The following is a 27,767-nucleotide window of genomic DNA, read 5'->3' on the forward strand; positions in this document are numbered from 1 at the left end:
CAAAACTGGATTCAGATCTGGGTAATTAGACAATAGATGCAGGAGGAGGCCATTCGGCCCTTCGAGCTAGCACCACTGGCATTCCCAAAGCACCACATAACCACTTTTCTATAATTAAGGGAAGACTGAAGCCAATTTGTATATGGCACGCTCTAGGAAATGGCAACGTGATTAAGGCCCGATTATGCTGTAATCTCCCGTTCTAAGAGCCATAGAGCTATTCAGCATGGAAATAGGTCCTTTGGGCCACTTGTCCATGTCAACCGTTAGCATACTAGGCTCGTCCCGTTTGCCTCCAACCAGCCCATAGCTCTTTAGACCCTTCCTCTTCATATATACATTCTAATGTATTTTAAAATTCATAATTTTAAAGTCAGTCTCTTCCCAGCTGCTATCAGCCAACTGAACCATCGGATCAAAACCTAGAGTGCAGTCCTGATTGGGTCTCATTGCAGATCCTTTATTCGGACATTACTGGACTTTATCTTGTACTAAACATTATTCCTTTTATCATATATCTACAAGGTGGATGGCTCGATTGTAATTTTTGCTGACTGGTTAGCATGCAACAAAAAAGCTTTTCACTGTACCTCGGTACATGTGACAATAAACTAAACTAAACTAATTTGAATCCACTTCTAAAGCTTCCTCTGGCAGTTTAATCCCGATACGGACTACCCTCTGAGTGAATGGTTGCCTCTCTCGTCCTAAGCCTATGCCCTCAGATTTTATAATCCTCTACCCGGAGAAAAAGACTGTGAACATACACTTTATCCATGCCCCTCATGATCTTGTAGCCCTCAATAAGGTCACCCCTCAGTTTCCCATGCTCCAAAGAAAAAGGTCTCAGCCTATCCAACCTCTCCCTATACTGAAGTCTGTGAGCCCAGGGAAACATATTAGTGAATTTCCTTGGCACCCTTTCCATCATATTAACATCCTTCCAAGAGCTGGGTGACCAGAAAGGCACAATACTCCCAAGTGTGTTCTCACCAACGACTTGTACAACTGTACAATGCGATGTCCCAGCTTTTGAACCGAATATCCGTCCCAATGAAGGCAAGCAAGCCAAACACCTTCTTGACCACAGTGTCCACCTCGCTCACCACTTTCTGTGAACACTTTCTGAGATGTCTGTTTTGCAACACTCTGGGCTCCATCATTTACTGTGTGCCAGTCCTGGTTTGTCATACCGAAGTACAAAAGTTCAACACCTCAAGCTTGCCAGAGTTAAATTCCCAGCTATCATTTCAATCTGAACTCCTCCCACCTAGCAGCATCCTGGCGAGTATGTGCCCTACTGTTTCCTTCATCTCCATCTGTTTCTATAGTGTGAAGTTCGCTGACGACACCACTGTTGTGGAACGTATCACTGATGGGGATGAGTCAGAGTATAGAAGAGAGATCGAGCAACTATCCATATGGTGCCAGCGCAATCACTTGGCCCTCAACACCATCAAAACCAAGGAATTGATTGTGGACTTTGGAAGGAGTAGGATGGGGATCCACAGCCCCATTTATATCAACGGGTCGATGGTTGAAAGGGTCAAGAGCTTCAAATTCCTGGGCGTGCACATCTCTGAAGATCTTTCCTGGTCCGAGAACATTAATGCAATTATCAAGAAAGCTCATCAGTGCCTCTACTTCCTGAGAAGATTACGGAGAGTCGGTTTGTCAAGGAGGACTCATTCTAACTTCTACAGGTGCACAGTAGAGAGCATGCTGACCGGTTGCATCGTGGCTTGGTTCGGCAATTTGAGCGCCCTGGAGAGGAAAAGACTACAAAAAGTAGTAAACACTGCCCAGTCCATCATCGGCTCTGACCTTCCTTCAATCGAGGGGATTTATCGCAGTTGCTGCCTCAAAAAGGCTGGCAGTATCATCAAAGACCCACAGCATCCGGGCCACACACTCATCTCCCTGCTACCTTCAGGTAGAAGGTACAGGAGCCTGAAGACTGCAACAACCAGGTTCAGGAATAGCTACTGCCCCACAGCCATCAGGCTATTAAACCTGGCTCGGACAAAACTCTGATTATTAATAACCCATTATCTGTTATTTGCACTTTATCAGTTTATTTATTCATGTGTGTATATATTTATATTATGGTATATGGACACACTTATCTGTTTTGTAGTAAATGCCTACTATGTTCTGTGTGCTGAAGCAAAGCAAGAATGTCATTGTCCTATACAGGGACACATGGCTATAAACTCACTTGAACTTGAACTTGATGACTAAAACACAACACTGATTGTAATCAAACCAAAGTATTTTGTGGATTTGGAGTTGCATATTAACTTGTATGTCTATAGTACCTCCTTTATACTTTATCTTACTTTTGAATGAGCTGCATATTCTTAAACACAAGTTTGCCAAATGAATTTAATGCTCAAATATTTGCTGCTCTTTCGCGAGCACTTTGTCTAATGATCAGGCTATTTCTATACTTTTCTGGTGTCTTCATCATCATATTAGCATCTGTTTGCAAGCTCCATTCGCTGTTCGAATTATTCTCCAGGATTATTGTTTTTTTCAAGCGTTATAAATTTTAATAATAATTTCATAGTAAAATATCGAGTGCAGTAGAACAGATGCGGCAGAGATTGAAAGAGTAAGAGAAAGGGATGGCGTCATTGCAAGAGGCAAGGTGGGAGAAGGTGCAGGCCAGGTAACTGTGGGAGTCAGTGTTCTCCACAGAGGCTGCTTTTCAGAATATCTTGTTTTCTGTGGAAGTCATGTCCCCCAGCTGCTCATTGTAACTGCATTTTAATGACTTCCAATTGCAAACTTTACAACTGCAAAGGGTGATTTAAAAATTGTAGTTACAAGCACAGCAGCACCACCTGCAGGATATTCTTAGTACTGTTACTTAATATACAGTCAATAAAATCCTACATCACTAATTGGTGCTTTTGTTGGAATGCAAAAGAATTCAAACTCTCCTGCAAGTTTAGTGAAAAAATAGAAATAATGACAAAATATAGATAAGAATAATTACCAAAAAAAAGGTTAACTATAATCAAATATGTTAACTATCATCAAATAAATTATTTTACCCATAACCAACTGGACTGATACACATTAATTTCCCATTAGTCTAACATAGTTTTGGTTTAGTTTAGAGAAACAGCATGGAAACAGGCTCTTCGATCCACCGAGCCCACGCTGATCTTTGATCAGTCGATCATACTAGTTCTACAGTATGTTACCCCACTTTTTCATCCACCACCTACACTTTGGGGGAATGTACAGAGACCAATTAACCTATAAAGCCGCACATAAGAGACATTGAAACTTATTTGGTTCTGCAGATATACATGTGTTTGGGTAGCGAAGTCCGATTAATATTTGTTAATTTCCCTGCTGACAGTACTTCCAATGGTTTTCCTAACCACTGGTATTAAAGTTGTTTTATTTATAAACCTGGAATCATGCGTAGAACTAGACAAATAAATCTTAAACTTTCCTCAGACCTTTGACCAGTTGGTGCTCTGAATCCTTCCTAAACCTTATGGCATTGTATATTGGATTTACAGTACTGAGGTTAACTATTAAATGCTTGGTATTTACGCTCCTATCAATTTCTCCTTAAGTTCTATTCTCTCAGTTGGTTCTATACAGTTTCTTTCTTACATTTGGACAGCACGGTGGCGCAGCTGGTAGAGCTGCTGCCTGACAGCACCAGACACCCGGGTTCAATCCTAACCTCGGTTGCTGGCTGTCACGTTCTCCTTGTGTCGGGTGGGTTTCCTCCGGGTACTCTGGTTTCCTCCCACATCCCATAGGCGTGCAGGTTTGTAGGTTAATTAGGCTCCGTAAATTGCCTCTAATGTGTAGGAAGTGAGATAACATAGAACTAGTGTGAACTGGTGATTGATGGTTGGCATAGATTCTGGGCCGCAGGGCTTGTGTCAATACTGTATCTATAAACTAAGCTAAATGGTATTTATGCTATTTGCCTCAACCACTTGCTGCAACCACAAGTTTTATCACTTATCATCTCCATGTAAGGAAATGTTACTCCACTACTGCCCGCATTCCTCTAGCTCATCACCTCTAGTTTCGTACTCCTCCTCTGTGACATCTCCCTCACTGAGTCTCTTCACCATTTTAAAGGTATTTGAACGATGGTTGCACTAGGGACTTCAGGCTTTTATTTTATCTTACACCATATTGTTTGTTTTTATTTATTGAAGATTTTTTCATTTGCTTATTATGTTATCTATTGTGAACTGTGTTTAACAAACTTGCTGGGCAAGAAAACACACTAACAATTCCACTTCCTTAAAAGGCTTAGGAAGTTCGGCATGTTCCCAACAACCATCACCAACTTCTACAGATGTGCTGTTGAAAACATTTTATCGGGATGCATCACAGTCTGGTTTGGAAAGAGCTCCATCCAAGACTGCAAGAAATTGCAGGAGTTGTGGACGTAGCCCAGATCATCACGCAAACCAATCTCCCTTCCATTGACTCCATCTACACTTCACGCTACCTCGGCAAGGCCACCAGTATAATCCAGGTCCAGTATCATCCCAGTCACTCCATCTTCTCCCCTCCCCTGTCATGCAAGAGGTATAGAAGTTTGAAAACACATACCTCCAGATTCAGGGACACTTCCCAGCTATTATTGGACAACTGAACGGTCCTGTCATCAGCTAGAGTGCGGCCCTGACCTCCCACCTCATTGGAGTTCTTTGAACTATCTTTAATCAGACTTTATCAGGTTTCAATGTTATATCTTACACTAAATGTTGGACCATTATCTATCAGGATCTTTCTGAAGACCTAGAAGTCTGAAGAAGGTTCCCTACCTGAAATGCATCTGTCCACTTCCCCCACAGATGCAGTCTGACCTGCTGAGTTCCACCATTAGTTTGGCTTTTGCCTCCCTATCCATGTACTTATCTAAATGTATTTTACGCACACGTCTCCTGTAGGCCCACCTCTCCACAGTATATTCAAGCTCACAACATCATCCCCACCCCCCATTTCCCCAATCCCTTCCATTCAACACTTACCATGAAGCACCACCCCATCCCTTTTCACCTCTCCTCAGCACATACTTTTACTTGGGCTTAAAACTGTTGGCTTTGTGCCTGACCCGCTGCTAAATTTGCAAACCTTGTGAACAGGGCCAAAGCAAACTGAAGGCACAATTCACAGCGAAGGCTAAATGAACCTTTGCAGGAACCCGAGTCGTTGGGCTCAAAGATTCAATTCAATTGGGGTTCCTGGGCAAATCCGATGCCGTACCTTGAGTGGGTTTACCCGCACATCCATTCTTCCCTCCTCAATGTCCGCTATTTCATGCCGGATATTTATCATTGCGTCACAAAATCGATCCAGTTCAGTTTTGTCTTCCGATTCGGTCGGCTCGATCATTAGGGTGCCAGGAACCGGCCAGGACATAGTTGGAGCGTGGAACCCTGCAGGATGTAAGAACTGGATGACTTTATGGCAGAGCAACAGATGCACCTTCAGTTGTAACATAGTATTCCATTCTGCACCATGAATCCTGTTAAGTTCTGTAATGATCAAAAACCTCCTATACCAACTTCATCTTTTCATCAGCTACATTAAGTCAATCCCACTTTCAGTTATTTCATTCTGCATTTAAAAAAAAAGGACACAAAGTGCAGGAGTAATTCAGTGGGCAGACAGCATTTCTGGAAAACATGGATAGGTGACGTTATAGTTCGGGACCCTTCTTCAGGCGATAGGTGAGGTTTCAGGTCGGTACCCTGTTTCAGATGATAAGTGACTTTTCATGTTGAGGCCCTTCTTCAGATTCATTCATTCTGCACCCTTAAATTCTGTTGAGTTCTATAATTTACAGAAACCTCCATTTCCAACTTCACCTTTGCATCAGTTACATTAACTCAATCCCAGAATGAAATGGCATAAGGGGATAAAAAAAATCCTGAGCTCATTATTTCTGCCGATGTTGTTTCGCTTTAGCTGCATGCAAATTGTATATGTTTATTATCCTCCAACACCCCAAAGAATACATTCCCTTTCTGAAAGACTATGCCAATAATAAAAAAATTCTATATTGTAACCATAACCTGTTTAAAAACATTTCAATACCCATCCTTGCCCCTATTTAATTATCTGATCTTTTAACACCATCTTATCAAAGGGTGCAAACAACCTTTCTTCTTGCTCTACACTTATATGATGCTGTAATACAAGATTCAAACAAATCTAGCCAATGATATTTATGTTCTAGGTTTCATGAAAAGCAAAACGGATAATAATTAGTTTAAAATTCAACCAAATGGAGAAAGAAAAGTAAAGCACCTCACCGTAATCTTGTAGCCTCTTGGCAATATCCACTGCCTCGATGTTTGATGTTTTCTTAAATGGTCGCACGTCCAAGATGAATTCGTGAGCTACATAACCTGTTAAAACATATATTAGAAGTCTGACATAACATAGAAGGTATTGGACCATAATTCTTTTGCAGTAGGTCACTCGAGTAGTACGCTACTGAGGATGCACAACCTGCATGGCCAGAAAGATAATTAATATCAAGAAGTCAGTGTCACAGAACTTTCTCTCTGTCACGTCCATCGAGATACGTTTTGCATGCTATCCAGGCCAATCATGTCACACATAACTACATCAGATAGTGCACGTGTAAGGAAGCAGAGTGCAGAATGTAGTGTTACAGCTACAGGGAAAGTGAAGATAATTTAAAAAAAATAAGGGGCACAAGAAAGCAGATTGTGTGAATGAGAGTTCACCCGTGCGTAGTATATCAGAGGTCCATTCAAGAGTCTGATAACAGTGGGTAAGAAGTTGTTCCTGAATCTAGTGGTACATACGCTCAAGCTTTTACTTAACCTGCCTGACGTTGAAGCTAGAAGACAGAATGACCGGGGTACGACTGGTCCTTGATTATGTTGGCTGCTGTTCCCGACGCAGCATGAAACTGGAGCTCCTGGAGAAAACCCACGCGGTCACAGGGAAAACATACAAACTCCATACAGACAAGCACCCGTAGTCAGGATCAAACCCGGGTCTCTGGCGCTGTAAGGCAGTAACTCGACTTCTGCACCACCGTTCCGCCATAATCTGCCTTTCCTAAAAAATCTGATATCAATTAATTGCCCATGTCCTGAATGTTTCGCTGCCGGAAGGAACATCTTTCAAATATTTTCCAAGCTGATGCTAGGCTGCAAAGGGAATAGCATCTCCTTCAACATCGGTGATGGAAGTTATATGGCTAATGGATGCATTTTGAACAGCAGGTGAGTAAACTCACCTGCATTGTTTGCATTTTCAAGCTTCTGTATCTTCTGCCAGACATGGGCAGGGAGAAGAAGGAATGATTGGGGTGTGACCTGAATCAGAGCATGGAAATAGGCCATTCAGCCCAACTTGCCCATTCTGACCTAGATGCCCCAATCACACTAAGGCCAATTGTCTGAGCAAAATGTAACTCACGATAGTTAAAAATATATTTGTAGAATGCATGATCAAAAATCAATTAAACAGTCTTGAATCATGAACTCACCCTTTGCTCCCCTGAAAACAATTCTGTAGAAAGTTTCTAGCCTCTTAGCCATGTAGTTTGCATTTAGAATGGCGATCTCAGTAGCGTGGCGAAGTCCTTTTGATCCCATCAACTGTGTGAAGAGAGACAAAAAAAATCACAGCGGCATTAAAAAGTTTGGAGGTGAGGAACATTGCAGCACATAGACCATCAATTTATAATTTCTTCCCTGTACACCCTCCTTTCTCTACTCAAATGTATTTAGAGGTTGCTTCATGTAACTGCAAGTGTTTACATATTACGACAGGCAGCATCCCTGGAGAGAAGGAATGGGTGACCTTTCGGGTAGAGACCCAAAACGTCACCCATTCCTTCTCTCCAGAGATGCTGCCTGTTCTGCTGAGTTACTCCAGCTTTTTGTGCCTATCTTTGGTTTAAACCAGCATCTGCAGTTCCTCCTATATATATTACGGCAGTCAGCTATTGTCATAAGACTGGGAACACACTGCTGTAATTGTACACGTCCCACCTTCTGACTTCAGTTACATGGTAAAGACCAGTCCGCTATTTAAATCATTTAACCAGATTATCCCTTGGATTTTGCTCCCTTTGAGGCAAGTAATATACTGGAAAAAAAACCCAAGATAATTTAGTGTGCTGATGCATAATTAAAAGATACATAAACCACCTCTTCCTCCTCTCCAACAATAGGGATAAAAACAATGCCTGAAAATTCCTCAAAGCAATGACTAATCTTCAGCAAATGAACTAGATTTTCAGTGAATGTTAAGGCGATGCAGTGGGAGAAATTAACACATTGGTGGATAGGGAGGATATTTCATCAAACCCACAATCTGACAAGCTGAGTTACTCCAGCATTTCGTGTCTATCTTTGGTATCTCTCAACTGCTCAGAGTGGAAAGAATTGGCGATGTGCAAAGATTGGGGAGAGGGCGGGGGGAAGGGGAGTCAGTCTACACTACAACTCCCCCTTCTGTCGTGGGGTAGATTGACTCCCCTCCCCCCCCCCTCTCCCCAATCTTTGCACACCCCCAATCCATTCCACTTTAATTCCATGTTTCATGTATCTTGTGTTTTATGACTGTTGGCAGATCAATTTCCCTCCTAAACTGCCCATTAGCCTGCACTGCATAATCCTGTAAGAAATTGCAAGTAAAAACTGTAATAATCAGTAATCCATTAGAGCCCACTGATGCATGAGCAAAAAATAAACTGCTGGAAGAATTCAGCAGGTTAGGTGGTGTCTGCAGAGACAAAAAAAATTTTTGGGTTGAAATCTTGCATCAGGAACATCAGTGGATCAGGCAGCATCCGTGGAGGCAACAGGAACATCACCGTTTCCACCATGGATGCTGCCTGACCCACTGAATTCTTCCAGCAAAGATAGACACAAGGTACTGGAGTAACTCAAAGGGTCAGACAGCATCTCTGGAGAAAATGAGTAGGTGATGTTTTGGGTCAGGACCCTTCCTCACAGTTCTGGAGCAGTTTTTATTAGCTCCATATGCTAACATTTGTGTCTCCCCATACTGACACTATTTTTTTAGATCAATTAATGTGGCTTCCAGGGTACATTTGGCGAGGGGGGCAAAAGTAACAGAATAATACTTTGTGGGGAGGCAGCGAAGGAAAGGTTGGTAATCCATTACAAGTAAGTTTGAGGCAGCAGATGGTTTAAGAGAAATAAATAGAACACAAAGCTACGAAGAAAATCTGAATGCAGTGATGTGTTGTACCTTAATATATGCCAGTGAAATTGGCAGAATGGCACTGGAACCCCAGGGGGCAGCACTGATTGTACCCAGGGGTCGGGCGTCTTTGTCAGACACTGGGGAGATCACAGGATGACTGGGCAAGTACGGAGCGAGATGCTTCTTTCTGAAAATGTACAGTTAACAAAACAAAAAAGTTACAGGTTAGACGTAGTTGATCCGATTGTTCCTTCAATAACACAGCTGTTCAAGGCAAGTGGTCCGAATTGTAGCATTTGAAACATTTTTCACCACAATTACCATTTTCCCTCTCTTGATCTCTCTCAACAATTAAATGCTAAGGCAATGATTAGCAAGGGAGGACAACTGTGACGTGTTTAATTTTGGTACTTGGCATGGCCTAATTCTATTACTATTCCTTATGACCTATCTGATTTTTCTTATTCTTAAACCTGGATCCTGATGTAACATTGGCTGGTCAACTAAGGCAGCAAAAGGTCATCCTTGTTTGCACTGGTGAAACAGTGCCAGAAACTATTCCGATGTAACATTGCCAATGAAACTAGTATCAATGCCAGATACTACCTGCACGAATATGAAAAACATTGTGACCGCCACTTCTTGCAGAAGGGGCTAACATGGAAATAAGACACCAGCAGCACTCCAGCAAACTGTTGCCGTGCCCAGAAGACAGCTATTTTAGTGCATGTTTTCATGTGCAAGTGATTTTCCAGGCATGAATATCTTTGAGATTGAGAAGAAAACAAAGAGCTGGAGTAACTTAATGGGTCAGGCAAGATGCTGCCTGACCCGCTGAGAATCCAGGTCATAAGGAATAGTAATAGAATTAGGCCATTCGGCCCATCAAGTCTAATCATGGCCACTCTATCTCTCCCTCATAACCCCATTCTCCTGCCTTCTCCCCATAACCACTGACACCTGTACTTGGTGTTCTACGCAAGATTCCAGCATCTGCAGTTCCTTGTGTCTCTACCTTTGAGATTGGCTCTTTTAGCAGCCAGAACAACTGGAGGCTCTGAGTATCAGCAAAAGAGGTAATGGACGTAGAAACATAAACCACTCAAGACACCACTTCTACGTGGGAAGAAAGTGAAGAGGAAAACATTTCAAGTGGCCAAACGGATTGAGAATTAATGAGTAGGCACAGTGCCTGTATAACATGGGCGTGTGAACAAGTAGTTCTCATAACATTACAAGCATTTTTTCCCCTGAAGGTAACACTATTATTGGACATTTTCTCCTTCCTACTCAAATTCTCAAAACATTTAAAGAAGGACAGTAAGACATAAATATTACAAAACAACAATAAATTGCGCTCACCATTTCTTATTTTAAACACGAAACTATTCTTTGGATTAGTTTCCCATAAATATCCTCATAACAAGTACCATCATCTGGTTAACAGCTGAAAGTCACCCATCCAGATGGAACACCTCCAAGTTCATTGAGGGAAACAAGGGAGGAAATAATGGGAGTGTGAATTTCTTGCCACAATTTCTCAATCTTTCAAGGCAAGAGGGGTGTTGGCAGAGGATGGAACTTTACACCAAGTATTGCACCTTTTTAAGGGGAGAGGGATAAACAGGACAACACCACCATTCAATCCAAATGCCTGTGGCAAGGGATCCGCTGAGATGTAATCTGGTAAATCAATAAACCAATTTAACCAGGGCACATTTTATTTTTGTCGCGTTGAGTCCTTTGATTAAGTTTCAGAGAAGATTCATGATATGTTTGCTCTATTTTGAAAGGTGTGACATGGAATATTTGTTGGTAGAATTACAATCTGTCATATGAAAGACCTGGTGGGCAAGATTGGTTGGGACAGAAAGTAGAGAATGGAGATGAAGATTTATTTCTTTAGACTACAGGAAGAAAAACGACAGACAAAAGGAACTGTAGATGCTGATTTGCAAAAAGAGACACAAAGTGCTGGAGTAACTCAGTGGGTCAGGCAGCATCTCTGGAGAGCATGGAGAGGTGATATTTTGGGGTGGGACCCCTCTTGTAATTGTAAAAGCTAAATGAGAGATGGAAGGTGTAGATGGTTTATGCATGCACCCAATAATGTAGCTACCTCAGTACCACTAACCACGCCTTAGTTATCAAGTATAATAACACTCTCTCTCCCTATCTCTCGCCCTCTCTCCAGCACAGTGACAGACTGCGTGCAGTTAGTGCTGGATCATGTTTAATCTGTGTGTTTATTAAAGAGTTAAGTAAAGTTACAAGTGTGTGAGATTCACTTCTTTACATGGTGTCGGCAAGTTAAATCTCGCGCCTCCTGTTTATCGGGTTTTATTTCTTGAGTTTGTTTCTTTGTCGGAGTTTTACTCTCCTTGTGTCACCATGGCATCCTCATGCCGCAAACCCGCGCCCCTGGTCTTTGATGCAGACATAGCGGAGCGCTGGCCGACTTTTGAGATGGATTTTACCCACTACATGAACATTGCTCATCGCAACGATCCTGATGCCGTTAAAGCTTCCCTTCTTCTAAATCTTGCTGGTCCTGATGCCATGAGGAGAGCACGAGCCTTCACCTACAGTCCCGCGGTCCGGGATGAACATGATCAGGTCCAAGTACCTGCAGAGTCTGCCGACGACCCGGTATGTCTGTTGCGAAAATTTGCTGAGTTTTGTGACCAGCCCTCTAACCGCATTTTAGAGAGAGCTACGTTTTTTACGAGAAAGCAGCGGCACGATGAGCCTGTTGAATGTTTTATTACTGATCTGCGTTACCTCGCTCAGAGGTGCCGATTTGATACTATGACTGAACAGCTTACTAGAGACATTCTAGTGACAGGGATGCTCGATCAGAAATTACAATCGGAGCTATTAAAGAAACCAGATCTTACTCTAACCGAAGCCATGCACGCATGCAGGTTGGCTGAAGTCGTTGACCCGCTGTTCGGACAGTGGGGGTCTGATAATAAATCGATTAATTTAACTGGTCTCAATAGGTCTCAACATCCTAACATAGTCAACACCAGACCCATGTCGCGGGCCATCTACGTCCCCGGCGGCCAAGGCGTTAAAAAATGCCCTAATTGCGGTTATGTGCATTCGATGCAGTCGCAGTGCCCGGCTTACGGAAAATCCTGCAATTTCTGCAAGAAATTGAATCATTTCGCGGCTGTCTGCCGCTCCCGTGGGAAACTTCCCCCAGCTTCTAGACAAGTCCTAAACAACTTGGTGCAAGTTGATAGCGAGTTTGGTTCCCAATCCTCTCTCGACACTGCCCACGACTCTGAGCCAATTAGTTCTCAAGGAGATGCTAGTGTTTTCACACTCCACCACGCACCTGCTCGACTCACGGATCCTTCGGTCCTCGTTACTGTCGAGGACTGAAGGTAAATGGGATTGATCTTATAGCCAATTTTGATACTTGCTTGCTCAATTTGTGTGCCGTAGGCACAATTTGTAAGATGAATGATAAAATTATCCCAGTACACAATGCAAAGTTGCCATTGCAGCACATTAAAGAGAATACAAACATAACAATAATGAAGAAATTTAAACATAAAAACATCCCCCCACAATGGTTCCCATTATGAGGGAAGGCACAAAGTCCAGTCCCCATCCCCATGTCCACCCATAGTTGGGCCTATCGAGGCCTCCGCAATCACCGCTACGGGGCCCGATGTTTCAGGCCCTTCTCGCCGGGTGATGGTGCTCCGGCGTCGGGAGAATCCTCTCAGCGGCTTGGGATGCCTGGAACGGCCGCTTCCTTACCGGAGACCGCGGCTTCCGAAGCCAACAGGCCGCGCTGGAATGAGCTCCACCACTGGCGATCTCGGCGAGAGATCCCAGGCTCTGCGATGTTTAAGGTCAGCACCGCCGCCCGCGGCTGGCCGCTCCACAGACCCGCAGCTCCGCAATGTTCCAATCGGCGGTCTCAGCTCACCGGAGTTCCAGCGCGGCGACCCGGGCAAGGCATCGCCCACTCCACGATAGCGCTCCAGCGCTGCGCAACCGCCGAAGCCGTGGTTCAGGCCGGTCCCGTCAGGAAACGCCGCTCCAGATCCCGATGGAAGGCCGCGAGGACGGGTCGAGATGCTGCTCGGAGGAAGCCGCCTCTCCGACTAGGTAGGGACTGAGAAATACAGTTTCCCCCTTCTCTCTCCCCCCCCCCCCCCCACATAAAAAAGACTAAAACCTCCAACACAAAACACTTTCACTCACGAAAAATGAAAAAAAGTGAAAAAACGGACAGCTGCAGGCTGGGCAGCCATACCCATACTTGAATTAAGCACCGTCTTCTTGTCCAAGTTTTAGGCCTTGCTGCGAGTTTAATCTCCCCTGAACTACTGCTGCAACTTTTGCCCCAGCCCCACCTCATGTCCAAGTCTGAAGTTGAGAGTTGGTGGGTGGTGGAAGGTGGGAAGGAAGATTATTTACTATGCAGCTGCCCATGTCAGAGTAAGATCCTTTTGAATTTGTCAACCGGCTAGCTGAAACCTCATGCACCAAGTCTCATGGAGTGGTTCAGGCCACAAATTGAACCATCCTCTGGGGTAGTTCAATTCATCCCCTGAATGTGCTCCATATTCCCCACAACATGTGTCCGACAGTCCATTTTCCAACATGCATTTGGCAGTCCATTTCCGTGGTAGCTTTCAAATTCTCATTCCTTGGATCTGCGCCAGTTCAGTGCTCGGAATTGTCTAAACTTTGAACAACACATGTCTGGTCCCACATTTTCTTTCCCCTTTTCATTTATTTATTTATTTGTTTTTCCTTTCCCTTTTTATTTATTAATTTGTATAGTTTTAAAATGGCCATTACCACTACTTCTCAATAAATCTATGCATACCAAACTATAAAAGAACAATATTACATTAACATTTTAAACATAACCTAATAGCCTTTTATAATCAACTACAAGTACATGCCCTATTCTTATTTGGGCACATAATCCTGCAGATAGCGTGGTTTTCGAACGCATCTACCAGATCTTGTTGTCAGGGTTTAATGCTCCCTAGGGACCGGTGGTCGGCTGATAGGTCGACTGTCTTGCTCTGGTTCAGGCAACGTCACCAGGTCATCCAGGTCAACATCAGCGCGATGAAATGGCTCTTTGGTCTTCCTCAGATGGCGCAGATTCCGACGTTAGATGACGCCGTCCTCGGTTCTGACTTCATACGATCTGGGTTGCGCAACATGGCCTACAACCACAGCCTTCCTCCAGGGCTGATGTCGGTCACCGGTCGGCTTCACTCGAACTGGATCACCAGCTTTCAGGGGAATCAGATCTTGGGATCGATCCTCTGTTGTAGTAGTCTGCTTGTCTGTCTCTAGCTGCTCTCAACTCATCTCCAACCTTTTTCTGAATTTCAGGTTTGAGTAGCCTCTGAGTAGTTGGTAGTATGGTCCTGGTACGTCTGTTCATCAGTCTCTGTACTGGACTGCTACTCATGCCAGGTGTTGGTTGCGAAAAGCTAGTATTCTCAGGTAAGGGTCAGCTTCTGCAGCCTTAGCCTTCCTCAGCAATGACTTTGCAACTTTCACACTGCTCTCCGCCTTTCCATTACTCTGTGGATAATGGGGTGATGCGGTCGTATGTTCAAACTGCCACTTCTTGGCAAATCTCTTGAACTCCTCGGCTGTGAACTATGGCCCTTTATCTGTGATGAGCTGATTTAGTATTCCATATCTTGCGAACTGGCCTTTGATTTTATGGATGACATTAAATGCCAGTGTTTTCTTTAGATAGTCTATTTCCCAATATCCTGAGAAGTAGTCCACAGTGATCAAATAGTTCCTTCCATCCAAGTGGAACAAATCTGCACCCACCTTCGCCCATGGCCTCGCTGGAATTTTAAAGAATTTACCTGTCCCTTCAAATACATCAGCATACTCAGCCATCAGTCTTTCCTTGCTCAGAAGGATTTCACTGCCATTCAATGTCATTATGTTCTCTTTACACAATGAGATGAGCCCGATCTGCTGGGCTGCCCTGCTTCCCAGGTTTGGAATGTAGTCTTTCTCCAGGACTACAAACTACTTTATATGTTCTTCCATTCTTTGGGTTCACTAGTCTCACCTTGCTTTTGCCAAGATGCTCCACTGTCGTATTGTTGTACATCGACAATACTTGCTTGGTTTCATCCACATCCTTTGCATAGATCTTGGGAATTCTGTTACATGTGGCTCCACTGTCCACCTGGAATTTTACTTCCTTCCCTTGCAGCATCATGGTCGCAAAGATTTTCTTTGGGAATTGAGTCTTCTCAACACTGTGCACACTCTCTGCTTTTACTGCTTCTGGTTGCAGTTCCATTGTGTGAATTTCATCATCCTCTTGACTGTCATCATACTCATCACTGGAACTCTCCACTTCCTCCACTGCATGCACAAGTTTTTTCCCTTTCTTTTCTTTCTTCTGGTTCTTCTGTTGCATCTACTTTTCCGTGCATTGTGATGTGAAATTATCTTTCTTATGGCATTTGAAACACACCCGGCCATATGCCGGCCTTTTCTCCCTCTTCCTCTCATGTTTGTATCCGCAGTATTTGCACTGTATGGTAGCTGGTATCTTTTCCCCTCTTGTCTCACTGCACAGACATCTTGTCATTGGTCACCTAACAGGACATCAACTCTGGCCTTGGCAAGCACCGAAGCCTGGCATGCCTTCACACACTTTTCTAAGTGAGGTTTCTCGGAGAAGTCTCTCCCGCAGCATGTCATCTCTTATGCCGCATATTATTCTATCACATATCAGTGAATCCTTCAACTCTCTGAAACTGCAATGAGCTGCCAAGAGCTTCAATTCTATTAAAAACAAATCAAAAGTCTCCCCTCTATCTTGGCTCCTCGTAAAGAATCTATACCCGTCGATGGTCTCGTTCCTCACGGGTTGACAATGCTGTTCAAAAGCATCGAGAGCCTGCTCTTGCGTAACTTCTTGTACTTTGCCCTCCGGCTTCCGTGTCTCCAGCGGTTTTATGATTTGGTAGAGCTCTCTCCCTTGCGGTCCAACTAGGTACATGAGCAGTTTCCTCATTGTCTTGTCATCCTTCCCTGCCATGCTCAAATCAACATAGAGCTCAAAATCCTCCCTCCATTGTCTCCACTCCATTGGCAGGTCCCTTGCCTCAAAAATCATTTGCCTAGGGGGCTTTAGCTGCTCCATTTTACTGACAAACCCACCCCTCTATCGATGGAAACAATGTAGGCCACACAATCGTCTCTCGGTAGAACTCACTCATAAATGTCGTCCACCGTCGCGTGCACCCAATCAAAACTCTCGACGAAGCCTGAATCAGGAACCATCTTGGTAACTGCCTCATGGGTGTTGCATCATCGACACTGCACCACCGATGGCGCTAGTCCCATAACTTCATGTTCTCAACTCCCCCCAGATTATATCAATCATCTACACACCAGACCATTAACCTGTGGCAGCCAAAGGGAGAACGTGCAAACTCCACACAAACAGCACCCGAGACTAGGATTGAACGATGGACGGGTGCCTGATACTACGAGGCAGCGGCTCTACTAGCTGCGCCACTGTGTCACAATGTTGTAAGTAAAAGGCCAGAGGACAACATTTGGCTAAAACAGCAGAGGAGAGGCAAATAACCAAAGATAGTAAGTACTGCAATCTCTTGCCAGAAGGGTGGTGGAAGCACAATCAACAGTAACATTCAAATGAGAGTACACTTAAAGGGGTATCACAATCTTCTGACTGATAGATCTTCAGGCATTAGCAAACAAATATATTTCTTAAAACAACATAGCCTGCACTACCCAAGAACATGCACAGGAAACATAATCTTAACAAGGGGCTGGGTTCCCTGGGTCACCTTAAATTGAGGGGATAACATGAATGGAAGATCAAAGTAAAGGCATCATATTAACATACATCTTAAATACCCATCTTAAATCTAGCAAACATGGTTCTAGTTCACACCACTTTGAAACCTAATTCTTTGCAAATCCTGCAGCTTTAGTCAAGAGCCTCTTTGTCACTTAAATACTTCCCAAACACTACAAGAAGAATTGAGGCCATTTCTTCTTATGTCCTCAATAAGCTCAAAGCTGATACGGAAATGGATTTAGCTGTAAATGACCCCTACTTACAAGATGGCGCCTGTCTGTGGCGACATGTTGCCAGCAGCACAGCAGAAAATCATCAAATATAATAGTTCTCAGACCAGTATAAAAGAAACAGCAGAAACCAGCGATGCAACTGACAAGCTGCTAATGCATTTCAACGCATTATCACGCAGGCATCTGGGAAAGGGAGAGGCGGGGGTGTCTGCCTCATGGTCAACTCTTCGTGGTGCGATGACGTGGCAGCTCTGACTAACTCCGAACCTGGAACATCTGGCGGCGAATTGCCGCCCTTTCTACCTCATGAGGGAATTCGCCTCCATCACCCTGACTGCGGTCGACATCCCACCCCAGGCAGACGTCCGTCTAGCATTGGAGGAGATGCACGCTGTGGTCAACAGCACCAGACAGCGTACCCCAAAGCCTTTACCACCATAGCCGGGGACTTCACCAAAGCCAACCTGTAAAAATCACTCCCAAACTACCACCAGCATGTCACTTAGAAACATAGAAATATAGAAATTAGGTGCAGGAGTAGGCCATTCGGCCCTTCGAGCCTGCACCGCCATTCAATATGATCATGGCTGATCATCCAACTCAGTATCCCGTACCTGCCTTCTCTCCATACCCTCTGATCCCCTTAGCCACAAGGGCCACATCTAACTCCCTCTTAAATATAGCCAATGAACTGGCCTCAACTACCCTCTGTGGCAGGGAGTTCCAGAGATTCACCACTCTCTGTGTGAAAAAAGTTTTTCTCATCTCGGTTTTAAAGGATTTCCCCCTTATCCTTAAGCTGTGACCCCTTGTCCTGGACTTCCCCAACATCGGGAACAATCTTCCTGCATCTAGCCTGTCCAACCCCTTAAGAATTTTGTAAGTTTCTATAAGATCCCCTCTCAATCTCCTAAATTCTAGAGAGTATAAACCAAGTCTATCCAGTCTTTCTTCATAAGACAGTCCTGACATCCCAGGAATCAGTCTGGTGAACCTTCTCTGCACTCCCTCTATGGCAATAATGTCCTTCCTCAGATTTGGAATGTCACTTGCAGCAGCAGAGGATTAAACACCCTTGACCACTGCTATACGACCATCAAGGATGCCTATCACTCTATCCCTCGCCCTCACTTCAGGTGGGTCCCCGATCTAAGATGGGCACTCTGCACTGAAGCTTTGCAATTATAAGGTTCCCATCTATACCATAAAGTTTGGAAGCTGGATGTAATGCAGGAACAACCTTGGTGTGTAAAATGTGTGTAAGGGGAGTCAATGAGGGGCAATCAAAAGCACCCAGTTTTCCCCTCTCGTGTTCAAAAGAACTGGGAACTAATTCTAGTGCCTCATCTGAGATGAATTAACTGCCCACAAACAGGTGCTGGGAATGGGGTCTTCTCATCCTTGTGTCTTCCGAAAGCTGTGATTATTCCCCCAGGACAATTATAAGTTTAGGTTTGATACAAAAGTTGATCTATCGCTTCCCATTATGAAGCCGTTGAAAGTAGTAAAATATATATTTAAAGACACACACCACTTGTTCGCATTTCAGTTTTCTCCCTTCCTCAATTTTAATTCAACCACAGAACAGATTGTTTGTATTTTAACACGGCCATTATAAACCGAGGCTTGGGTCGGCACGGCCTCAGTTCCAAATATTTTGTGTCTTGAATCAAGTATTGTAACACATAACACCAATCTTCTGACCAAATTCCAATGCTTTATCAGGAACTAGTGTACATCCAGTTAACAGTTCAAAATAACATCGGCTTATTTTTTCATCTAAACATCAAATGCAACATTATCTGTTATCCTCAATCTTATAAATCCAGACACGACATAATCAAAGACTAATAATCACCAAGTGAATTATGGTAGTAACAATATAGTTAACATGAGTTGCACATATTAGCATATTCATTGTGTTTTAAAATGAGTCACTGTGGTCTTCAATTTAAATCCCATATTGTTGTTAAAATAAAGATCAACACAGCAATTCAAAACTGTAAAGAAGATGGTTTAGACCTACACTCCAATTGGTCCCATTCCTGGTCCACCTCCTCCATGAGGGATGCAGAACGTTTTATGCAGGTTTAAGTGAGACACGTCGGATCCATAGTCACCAGGACGACAGAGGCCCACCTGAAAGATTGCACCGTTAGGGGAGAGAGTACCAGTATATCAGACACCTCTATAACAATATCCTTACCACAGGAGCCAAGAAAAGGACAAAGGGCAAAAAATCACCAGTGGACATCCGCTCTTTACTTTTCAGCTCAAGCTACAAGGATAAGTTTAGGTAGAGGTTTCACCTGTTGTGGATAAATTCAGGTTTGGCAAATGCTAGCCCCCTCTGCATCTTTATGGTAGTAAAATCCCTCAAGATTGATTCAGGACAGCAACAGACCCCTCAGCCCAAGCCTACCCTCAAGTATCCATCTACGCTGGTCTTATACTGATTGACAAATTGGGAGTATAAAGATGGAGTTGAAGGGGAAGTGGCTACAGGAAAAATTACAAAAGATTCTCGAATTAATGGGAAGGAAAGCTTGAGAATGGACAACAGAGTAAGGTCAGGGCCAATTGCGAGGGGGGAAGTGAATACGGAAGTCAAAGTACCATGAATATATGAATGTATATGAATGCGTGAAGTATAAGGAATAAAGTGGACGAGCTTGAAGCTCAGTTAGAAACTGGCAAGTATGATGTTGTGGGAATTACTGAGACATGGCTGCAAGAGGGCCAGGGCTGGGAACTGAATATACAAGGGTATACCTCCTATCGAAAAGACAGACAGGTGGGCAGAGGGGGTGGGGTTGCCCTGTTGGTGAGGAATGAAATTCAGTCCCTTGCAAGTGGTGACATTGAAACAGGAGATGTGAAGTCAGTATGGATAGAGCCAAGGAATTGTAAGGGTAAAAAGATCCTAATGGGATTAATCTACAGGCCCCCAAACAGTAGCCTGGACATAGGGTGCAAGTTGAATCAGGAGTTAAAATTGGCATGTAATAAAAGTAATGCTGTGGTTGTTATGGGAGATTTCAACATGCAGGTAGACTGGGAAAATCAGGTTGGTACTGGACCCCAAGAAAGGGACTTTGTAGAGTGCCTTTGTGATGGGTTCTTAGAACAGCTTGTATTGAAGCCTACCAGGGAGAAGGCAATTCTGGATTTAGTGTTATGTAAACAACCGGATTTGATAAAGTACCTCAAGGTTAATGAGCCATTAGGAGGTAGTGATCATAACATGGTCATGTTTAATCTACAATTGGAGAGGGAGTAGAGTAGATCGGAGGTGTCAGTGATGCAGTTGAATAAAGGGAACTATGGGGCCATGAGGGAGGAGCTGGCCAAAGTTGACTGGAAAGATACACTAACAGGGATGACAGTGGAACAAAAATGGCAGGTATTATACGAATAATACAGAAGGTGCAGGATCAGTTTATTCCTAGGAGGAAGAAAGATTCCAATGGGAGAAAGAGACGACCATGGCTGACAAGGGACGTCAGGGACAGTATAAAAATTAAAGCGAAGAAGTCCAACGTAGCAAAGATGAGCGGGAAGCAAGAGGATTGGGTAATGTTTAAAGAACAACAGAAGATAACCAAAAAGACAATATGTGAAGAAAAGATGAGGTACGAAGGTAAGCTAGCCAAGAATATAAAGCTGGATAGTAAAAGCTTCTTTAGGTATGTGAAGAGGAAAAAATTAGTTAAGACCAAAGTTGGACCCTTGAAGACCAAAAAAAGTGAATTTATTATGGTGAACAAGGAAATGGCAGATGAGTCGAACAGGTACTTTGGATCTGTCTTCACTAAGGAGGACACAAACAATCTTCCTGATACAGTAGTGGCCAGAGGATCTGGGGTGACGGAGGAACTGAAGGAAATCCACATTAGGCAGGAAATGGTGTTGGATAGACTGATGGGACTGAAGGCTGATAAATCCCCAGGGCCTGATGGTCTGCATCCCAGGGTATTTAAGGAAGTGGCTCTAGAAATCGTGGATGCATTGGTGATAATTTTCCAATGTTCTATAGACTCAGGTTCAGTTCCTGTGGATTGGAGGGTAGCTAATGTTATCCCACTTTTTAAGAATGGCGAGAGAAAACGGGGAATTATAGACCAGTTAGCCTGACATCGGTGGTGGGGAAGATGCTGGAGTCAATTATAAAAGATGAAATAGCGACACATTTGGATAGCAGTAACAGGATCGGTCCGAGTCAGCATGGATTTACGAAGGGGAAATCATGCTTGACTAATCTTCTGGAATTTTTTGAAGATGTAACTAGGAAAATGGACAAGGGAGAGCCAGTGGATGTAGTGTACCTGGACTTTCAGAAAGCATTTGATAAGGTCCCACATAGGAGATTAGTGGGAAAAATTAGGGCACATGATATTGGGGGTAGAGTGCTGACATGGACAGACAAGTGGTTGGCAGACAGGAAATAAAGAGTAGGGATTAACAGGTCCCTTTCAGAATGGCAGGCAGTGACTAGTGGGGTACCGCAAGGCTCAGTGCTGGGACGGCAGCTATTTACAATATACATCAATGATTTGGATGAAGGGATTCAAAGTAACATTAGCAAATTTGCAGATGACACAAAGCTGGGTGGCAGTGTGAACTGTGAGGAGGATGCTATGAGAATGCAGAGTGACTTGGACAGGTTGGTGGAGTGGGCAGATGCATGGCAGATGAAGTTTAATGCGGATAAATGTGAGGTTATCCACTTTGGTAGCAAAAACAGGAAGGCAGATTACTATCTAAATGGTGTCAAGTTGGGAAAAGGGGAAGTACAACGGGATCTGGGGGTCCTTGTACATCAGTCTATGAAATTAAGCATGTAGGTACAGCAGGCAATGAAGAAAGCGAATGGCATGTTGGCCTTTATGACAAGAGGAATCGAATATAGGAGCAAAGAGGTCCTTCTGCAGTTGTACAGAGCCCTAGTGAGACCACGCCTGGAGTATTGTGTGCAGTTTTGGTCCCCTAATTTGAGGAAGGACCAAATTTGAGGGAGTGCAGCGTAGGTTTACAAGGTTAATTCCTGGGATGGCGGGACTGTCATATGCTAAGAGAATGGAGCAGCTGGGCTTGTACACTCTGGAGTTTAGGAGGGTGAGAGGGCATCTCATTGAAACATATGATTGTTACGGGCTTGGACACGCTAGAGGCAGGAAACATGTTCCCGATGTTGGGGGAGTCCAGAACCAGGGGCCACAGTTTAAGAATAAGGAGTAAGCCATTTAGAACGGAGACGAGGAAACAGTTTTTCTCACAGAGAGTGGTGAGTGGAATTCTCTGCCTCAGAGGGCGGTGGAGGCAGGTTCTCTGGATGCTTTCAAGAGAGAGCTAGATAGGGCTCTTAAAAATAGCAGAGTCTGGGGATATGGGGCGAAGGCAGGAACGGGGTACTGATTGGGGATGATCAGCCATGATCACATTGAATGGCAGTGCTGGCTCGAAGGGCCAAATGGCCTACTCCTGCACCTATTGTCTATTGTCCATTGGCATCATGTTCGGCGCAGACATTGCAGGGTGAAGGGCCCGTTCCTGTGCTGATCCCTTTTTATGTTCTATGTTCTAATCCCTTTTTATTCTCTCCATATTCCCATCAACCCACAAGGCCTATCACAGGAACATTATCATATACAATTTCACACTTCATCCACGTTTTAACAGTTGGAGCTACAGACTTCAAAATGTCACCCTATTGTCCTGCTTTCAAAGTGCTGGCAAGATCCTGAAGATGCACTGATGATCCCAGACATAAATCATGGAAATAAAGAGTTATGAGTCTCTGGAGTTCTGTAATCAATTGAAATCGGGCAGATAGATCTATGGCTCTCAGAGGGATGGGACATAGGCATATGTTTGTTCTGATAAAACCTTTGCAGAGATCCACATAAAGGATATTACACTTCTATGATTGCAACTATTTATTTGTTATTTGTAAGGTGAGGTTCCACTGAAGCTCCAATCTATGACAGCATCCTACAGAACAGTGTCACTTGTCAGGATGCTATTGCATTATGTGGGCGAATTATAATCATGACGGGCATACACGGTTCCATCACCAATCGCCACTCATGCAGGTCAGAAGGCTCAAGTCAGCAAATGGCTGACAAGGTAAAGCCCAGTTACTCTAATCACATTTATTGTAATAGAAATGGAAAATAAAATGATACTGTGCTTCAATGTGAACCTGGCACCTTGTAAGCTGCTTCTAAATCCTATCCTAAAATCATTCATGGTCGAACCAACATGATCAAACCTCCTTGGCTCTTTGATATAATTTTCAATTTAAAAGGGGTGCAGTGGGCGGCCGAAGTTTAAGACAATGTGTATGAACAGGTTAGAGCTGCACAAGTACATCACTCTTTCAAGAAGTCTCCATGACGATACCAAACTTCTAATATATCAACAACCTTACTATTAATATTGGTTTAGGACAAGGAACACAGTGAGCAATGGCAAACAATGTTTTTTATTGTGCAAGATTTCAATCTATATAGACCAACTTATATTTTAAATTCCTAGATATCATGTATAATTATGATAATAATTTCCCATCATTAAGGTGGGCCGAATGGCCTGTTTCAATGGTGCACATCTCTACAACTGTAACTGAAAGATGCACAATTTATAATCACTGGCCAAGGGATAGAAAGCCAAAATGCTCCCACGATCCATCAGAAGATGGATGGCTGTGGTGAAGACCTGAATTTGAAATCTAATATTCTGTACTGCAGATGTACAATCTAAAACTGGGGGAGGGGTGGGGGGAGGTGGTCGAGGACGCTACTGGGTCTGGGATTGTCTGGGAAAGTGTTTAAAATGGAAAAAAACATTTTTTTAGAATGTGGGTTTCCTTCCTATGCTGAAAAATCTCAAATTCTTAAACTTGTATTTTCGATCTATAAACATCCAGATGATGGAAGTGCTAAATTTCCTGATATGCAATCAGCAGCAATAGTAAGCCGTCTGGTGTAGCAGCTTCATTTTTGCTTCTATACACAAAATAAGTTCTCCGAAACTCTTGACACTAGTTAGCTACCACCCGCTCTGTTGTATTTATGTTGATAGTTACAGTGCATCGGACTCCGTGGCACTGTAAAAACAGTCAAGTTATATTACTCACCTGCGCATTCATGTTTGCCCCGTCTAGGTAAACCTGTCCCCCGTGATCATGGATGAGGCCACACACATCACTGATATTCTCCTCAAACACTCCGTATGTGGACGGATAGGTGATCATTATGGCAGCCAGATTATCTTTGTGCTTGTCAACCTTGAGCAGAAAGAACATTTTGTTGCAGGCATAAATAAACAGTGATTCGAACAGAATCAATATCTCTGCTCAGGTTTACTTCCACAATGCAAAGACGTACAGGTTAATTGGTTAATTGGCTTTGGTAAAATTGTAAATGGTCCCGAGTGTGTGGGATATTGCTAGTGTACACATTGATCATTGGTCGGTGTGGACTCCGGGGGGGGGGGGGGGGCCCGAAGGGCCTTTTTTTGCGCTGCCTCTAAAGTCTAAAATCAATGTGACTAAAAGCTTGGTCAAGAGGGATTGTTTTAGTGACTTCAAAGACTAGTAGTGTTGAGGGATGGAAATTAGGATTTAAGGATTTTAAAGTATGGCCAACAGTAGTGGAGTGAAGGAAATCGGAGCTTCACAACGCACCAGATTTGGAGGAGCAAATACAGCTTAATGGCTGCAGGAATCTACAAAGGTAAACTCAAAGGGTTCAAGCCAAAGGATAAGAGTCTTAAAATCAGGGTCTTGCTGTACTGAGAGTCACAGTAGGTTTGTGTACTGAAACTGAAAATATGAGGGTGGAACGACGGAAGGACAGTTCATCCCATTTACAACTGAGGAGAGACATAAAACGTGATCGACTGTGTCAAAAACTTCTGCCAGGTTGGGAAGGAAGACCTGTATTTATTTTTATGAGGGATGATTAATATTATGCAATGTGAGGGGTTCATACAAAGTGCTATAAATGAGGATAGGAACCCAAAGTCTTGGCAAGAGGTAGTTGTAACTTTGGCCTTTCCCCCAGTGCTAATGAATGAATGAACGTATAAACTGGCTGTTCTAACTGCCGAAAAATACTAAACTGCATTCATTTTGTTGTATAGTCCACCCTCTGAAAATGCCACCATTTGAAATGAGAAGCATCATGTTGTGAGTGACTACATTTACAATGAACATGGTGGTCTGGTTGAATGTTGGTTACGTTACAAAACCTGGACTAATGTTCTTGAAACACAAATTCTAATTTCATCAGGATAAATGGGATTTCAGGAATAATTAATGACCTGGGATAATAGGTAGCATTAGTAAAGGTAATAAGGAAGGGCTGCAATATCTCTCTGGCCCGCTGATGTCCTTTGAGACTACATAATTTGATGCCCATTGGTAAAGGTGGCTACAGAGCCATTGTGAGCCTGTTGACTCTGAAATGCCCATGGAAATACCTTTGTAAGGCACACAGTTCAAGAACAATTCGGGATGATCAATAACTATCAGCCATTTCATTAGTGTGCACACTTTGAAGAGTATAAAGATGTGTTGTAAAGAAAAACATGCAAAGGCTAAGACCATTATCCATTAGAAAATCCACTGCATTAAAAAAAAATCCAATATAAAACAGGATATTTGCAGCCCATTTTGTCTGTACAGGCAGCTCATTAGCAGCATTTTCACCAGACAAGTTATAAACATGCATGAATGTCAGAACATAAAGAAATCGAGTGCTGATCAAGACAATACTTTGCAATTTTCCCAGCACATTTCACAGTATGAGTCATATTTACACAAGATTCTGGAGAACGCAAACAGATATTTAAGTTGCTTTTGATGAACACAAGGGGGCAATTAATGTGCAGGTGTAACCTGAAATAAAGAATTGAAGGATCCAATATGCAATCATTCCTGTGGGTGAACTTTAAATTGTTCAATTTAGATTATACTCAGTTTGTCTCTGAAGGCGTGGAAATGGCAACACAACAGAAATCTGACGACGTCCTCAGTGAGATGTGAATGCTTCCTTTGCAGGCTGAATAGAACATGAAAGAACAGCTTTGCAAATTTGTTTTCTATGGCTAGGCATTATTTCTCCTACACTTATTAACATTTTTTTTTTTGCTTGATACTGCTTTCTATCAGATCGTTGGAATCTGTACCTGCACAAGAATTTGTATTTGTCAGCAGCAACTTAATTTGGCATGTCTGCCTCTGATATTTACTAATGCTCATACCAGAGAGCAGAGCGCCTAATTTTGAAAGGAGACATGCTGCTAACTTACATTTGTGGCATGTCACACTTGTGGCATGTGAATAAGGTGTTAAATAAGAGACTATCAATGCAAATACTTTTGCATTAAAACAGCAGAATCAATCAATACTAATGATTTTGCATGAATAACACTATTAATTCATATAATTTTGCATTAACAGCAATACAATTACATTGCAAATCATTTAGCATTGAAACAGAGATATCAGAAATATCGGTGTAAATCTAAATGAGCCAGTTTGTAGAGTCTATAACCCACCCTTCACTGAATAATTAAACTTGGTGTTGCATTCTATGACGGCGCTGCAATGCAGTAGTCTGTGTGTATTAAATTATTGTTTTTACCACCGATAAAGTTAAAGGCGGCTCAGATCACTTGCTGACAGCACTGATTTCCCCGACAGCAGATGGCAACAGGAACTATCAGCTGCCTAAAAGAATTCCACACCATCCAACTTTCTCTGATGCAAAGCTGCTTGCACTCTGAGGCTGGCATTTCAGACATCGAAATTCAGTGAATGATTCCAATAACAATGAGTGAGATGGGTGGTGGAGAAGTGGACCACAGAAGATCCAAAATGCAGAACAAAGGATCAGGATAAAGCAACAAAAAGTGAGAACATCAAGAATAAAAAACAATAAAAACAATGTTTTCGCAGTTTGGACTTTAGACCAGAGATACAGCACGGAAACAGGCCCTTCGTTTCACCGAGTCCGTGCTGACCAACGATCATCTCCATATACTAACACTATCCTACACACTAGGGACAATTTACAATTTTTACCAAAGCCATTTCACCATTTCAGGACTTTCATATGAAGAAAGATTGGATAGACTTGCTTTGTACTCGCTAGAATTTAGAAGATTGAGGGGGGATCTTATAGAAACTCACAAAATTCTTAAGGGGTTGGACAGGCTAGATGCAGGAAGATTGTTCCAGATGTTGGGGAAGTCCAGAACAAGGGGTCACAGTTTAAGGATAAGGGGGAAATCTTTTAGGACGGAGATGAGGAAAACATTTTTCACACAGAGAGTGATGAATCTCTGGAATTCTCTGCCACAGAAGGTAGTTGAGGCCAGTTCATTGGCTATATTTAAGAGGGAGTTAGATGTGGCCCTTGTGGCTAAAGGGATCAGGGGGTATGGTGAGA

The 27,767-nt window shown here is 43.2% G+C and overlaps 1 protein-coding gene across 1 annotated transcript in view; it reads right to left on the bottom strand.

Annotated features, from left to right (window-relative positions):
• Positions 1–27,767, bottom strand: part of gldc (glycine decarboxylase) — a 147,513-nt gene that overhangs the window by 8,885 nt on the left and 110,861 nt on the right. Inside the window, exons 18-23 of the mRNA XM_033017964.1 lie at positions 24,449–24,598; positions 19,337–19,449; positions 9,262–9,403; positions 7,526–7,637; positions 6,312–6,407; positions 5,260–5,432 (exon numbers count right to left, since the gene is read on the bottom strand). Coding sequence (XP_032873855.1) covers positions 5,260–5,432; positions 6,312–6,407; positions 7,526–7,637; positions 9,262–9,403; positions 19,337–19,449; positions 24,449–24,598 — 786 coding nt within the window. The remainder of the gene's footprint in view (positions 1–5,259; positions 5,433–6,311; positions 6,408–7,525; positions 7,638–9,261; positions 9,404–19,336; positions 19,450–24,448; positions 24,599–27,767) is intronic.

This window comes from Amblyraja radiata, chromosome 3 (assembly GCF_010909765.2).
Source record: "Amblyraja radiata isolate CabotCenter1 chromosome 3, sAmbRad1.1.pri, whole genome shotgun sequence".
NCBI lineage: Eukaryota > Metazoa > Chordata > Chondrichthyes > Rajiformes > Rajidae > Amblyraja > Amblyraja radiata.